Source organism: Orycteropus afer, unplaced genomic scaffold (genome assembly GCF_000298275.1).
Source record: "Orycteropus afer afer isolate SDZICR_OR568_19922 unplaced genomic scaffold, OryAfe1.0 scaffold00061, whole genome shotgun sequence".
NCBI lineage: Eukaryota > Metazoa > Chordata > Mammalia > Tubulidentata > Orycteropodidae > Orycteropus > Orycteropus afer.
This window is the reverse complement of record NW_006921648.1, coordinates 10,452,504-10,454,361: the sequence shown is the minus strand read 5'-3', so window position 1 is coordinate 10,454,361 and position 1,858 is coordinate 10,452,504. Positions and strand designations below refer to the sequence as shown.

The 1,858-nt window shown below is 46.7% G+C and overlaps 1 protein-coding gene across 1 annotated transcript in view; it reads right to left on the bottom strand.

Annotated features, from left to right (window-relative positions):
* Positions 1–1,858, bottom strand: part of CLEC16A (C-type lectin domain containing 16A) — a 278,156-nt gene that overhangs the window by 259,775 nt on the left and 16,523 nt on the right. The window contains exon 2 of the mRNA XM_007939731.2: positions 1,440–1,568. Coding sequence (XP_007937922.1) covers positions 1,440–1,568 — 129 coding nt within the window. The remainder of the gene's footprint in view (positions 1–1,439; positions 1,569–1,858) is intronic.

The window sequence follows — 1,858 nt, the reverse complement described above, 5'->3', positions numbered from 1 at the left end:
GGCTATAAATCTTTTATGGAAGCAGACTACCTCATCCTCCTTCCATGGAGTGGCTGGTGGGTTTGAACCATCAACCTTCTGGTTAGCAGCCAAATGCTTTACCCAGTACACCACCAGAGAGTTTTAAAAATGGTCTCAATATTTATAATGGAGATTAAAATATTTATAATCCATGTTTGTGGTTGTCATAACCCAATCCCAAAACCTTCTGCACGTAGATACTGAGACAAGTCCATTAGGGAGACAGTTCATGGCCTCCAGCCTTAATGCTTTTTAACTATGGCTAGACCAGTCTAGTGGTCTATCAGGAGAACACTGGTGGTTCAGTGGTAGAATTCTGCCCCCTTCCACGCAGGAGATGTGGGTTCGATTCCTGGTCAATGCAGCTCACGTGCAGCCACCCCCACCTGTCAGTGGAGGCTTTGCGAAGCTGCTGAACAAGTTTCAGTGGCGCTTCCAGATTAAGGCAGATCAGGAAGAAAGGCCAGGTGATCGGCTACCAAAAATGACACAATGGAAACTCTGGGTCACAACAGCCTGATCCCTATCTGATCAAGGGGCCGGCCCAAGACAGGGCAACATTCTGTTCCCTTGTGTATGGGGCTGCTGTGAACAGGGGCCAGCCAATAGCTAACAACAAAAGGACACCTCTGTTCAATCATTTGCTTTCATTTCTGTACCAAGCCCTAGTCAGGGAACTTACTACTCCCTCCAGTGAAGACGGGGAAACTGGCTCCGGGAGCCTGGCCTAAGACTGCTCATCAAGGAAGTACAAGAATAAGGAGACTATCCTTGCCGGGCCTCCACCACTGACCAGCTAGCGACTCTGAGCACATGATGCCAGCCCGTGAGCTCCAGTGTCCTCCTCTAGGACATGGGGATAGCAACAGGGCCCCCACCCTGGGGCTGTTGGGAGACTCAGGTGAAATGGACTAAGGTATCAAGAGCTCACATACATATCCGCCTCGTGATTTCCCCGGGATCAGGCCTCACAGTTCACTGAGAACCAAACCACCCAGGACATTTTCTCCACTCTGTGGAACGATAATCAGACACTACTTGGAAAATTACCCATGATATTTTCAGGTTTCCTGGAGACACACATTTCCAGCCCTTGCCTGTTTCTGACTTGAACTTCCATGGTGTTTCAGGACACTGATATACATTCAAGTCAAATCCTGACATCATCAGGACTCATGGGATGTTTGTTGTTGGCAGATGCCATCAAGTCAGTTCTGACTCAGCAACACTATGTACAACAGAATGAAACACTGCCCAGCCCTGCACCACGCTCACAATCATTGCCATGCCTGAGTCCAGTGTTGCAACAACTGCGTCAAGTCATCTCGTTGACACATCAGACCTCATGGGATACATATGGAAAAAACAGTGACAGGAAGAAAAATATATATCTATAAATAAACATGAGAAACCCATACTCAAAAACAGAGCTGTCATTCTGATCTCCCCAAATCAGGATCTCAGTGATGGAACGGATGGTCTCCACCAGCAGGTTCCGGTTCTGTTCTGTGACTGTGGTGTTTTTGGTCAAAACGTGGTACAGATACCTAAGAGAAAGGGAAAACACAAGATGAAAGATTACCAACTGCAATAAAAGCCAGGCCCAATGACCATTAGTGATATTTTGGGGACAGCACACTATGCTTTTTCAGATTCAGTTAGCACAATTTCCCATTCAGACTGGCCATAACTCACCACTCAAGAAAGATGGCCAATAATGCTTTGAAGCATTAAATAACCCAGTTGAAAGACAGAAAATAACAAATGCTGGCGAGGTTGTGGAGAGATTGGGACTCTCATACACTGCTGGTGGGACTGTAAAATGGTACAACCATTG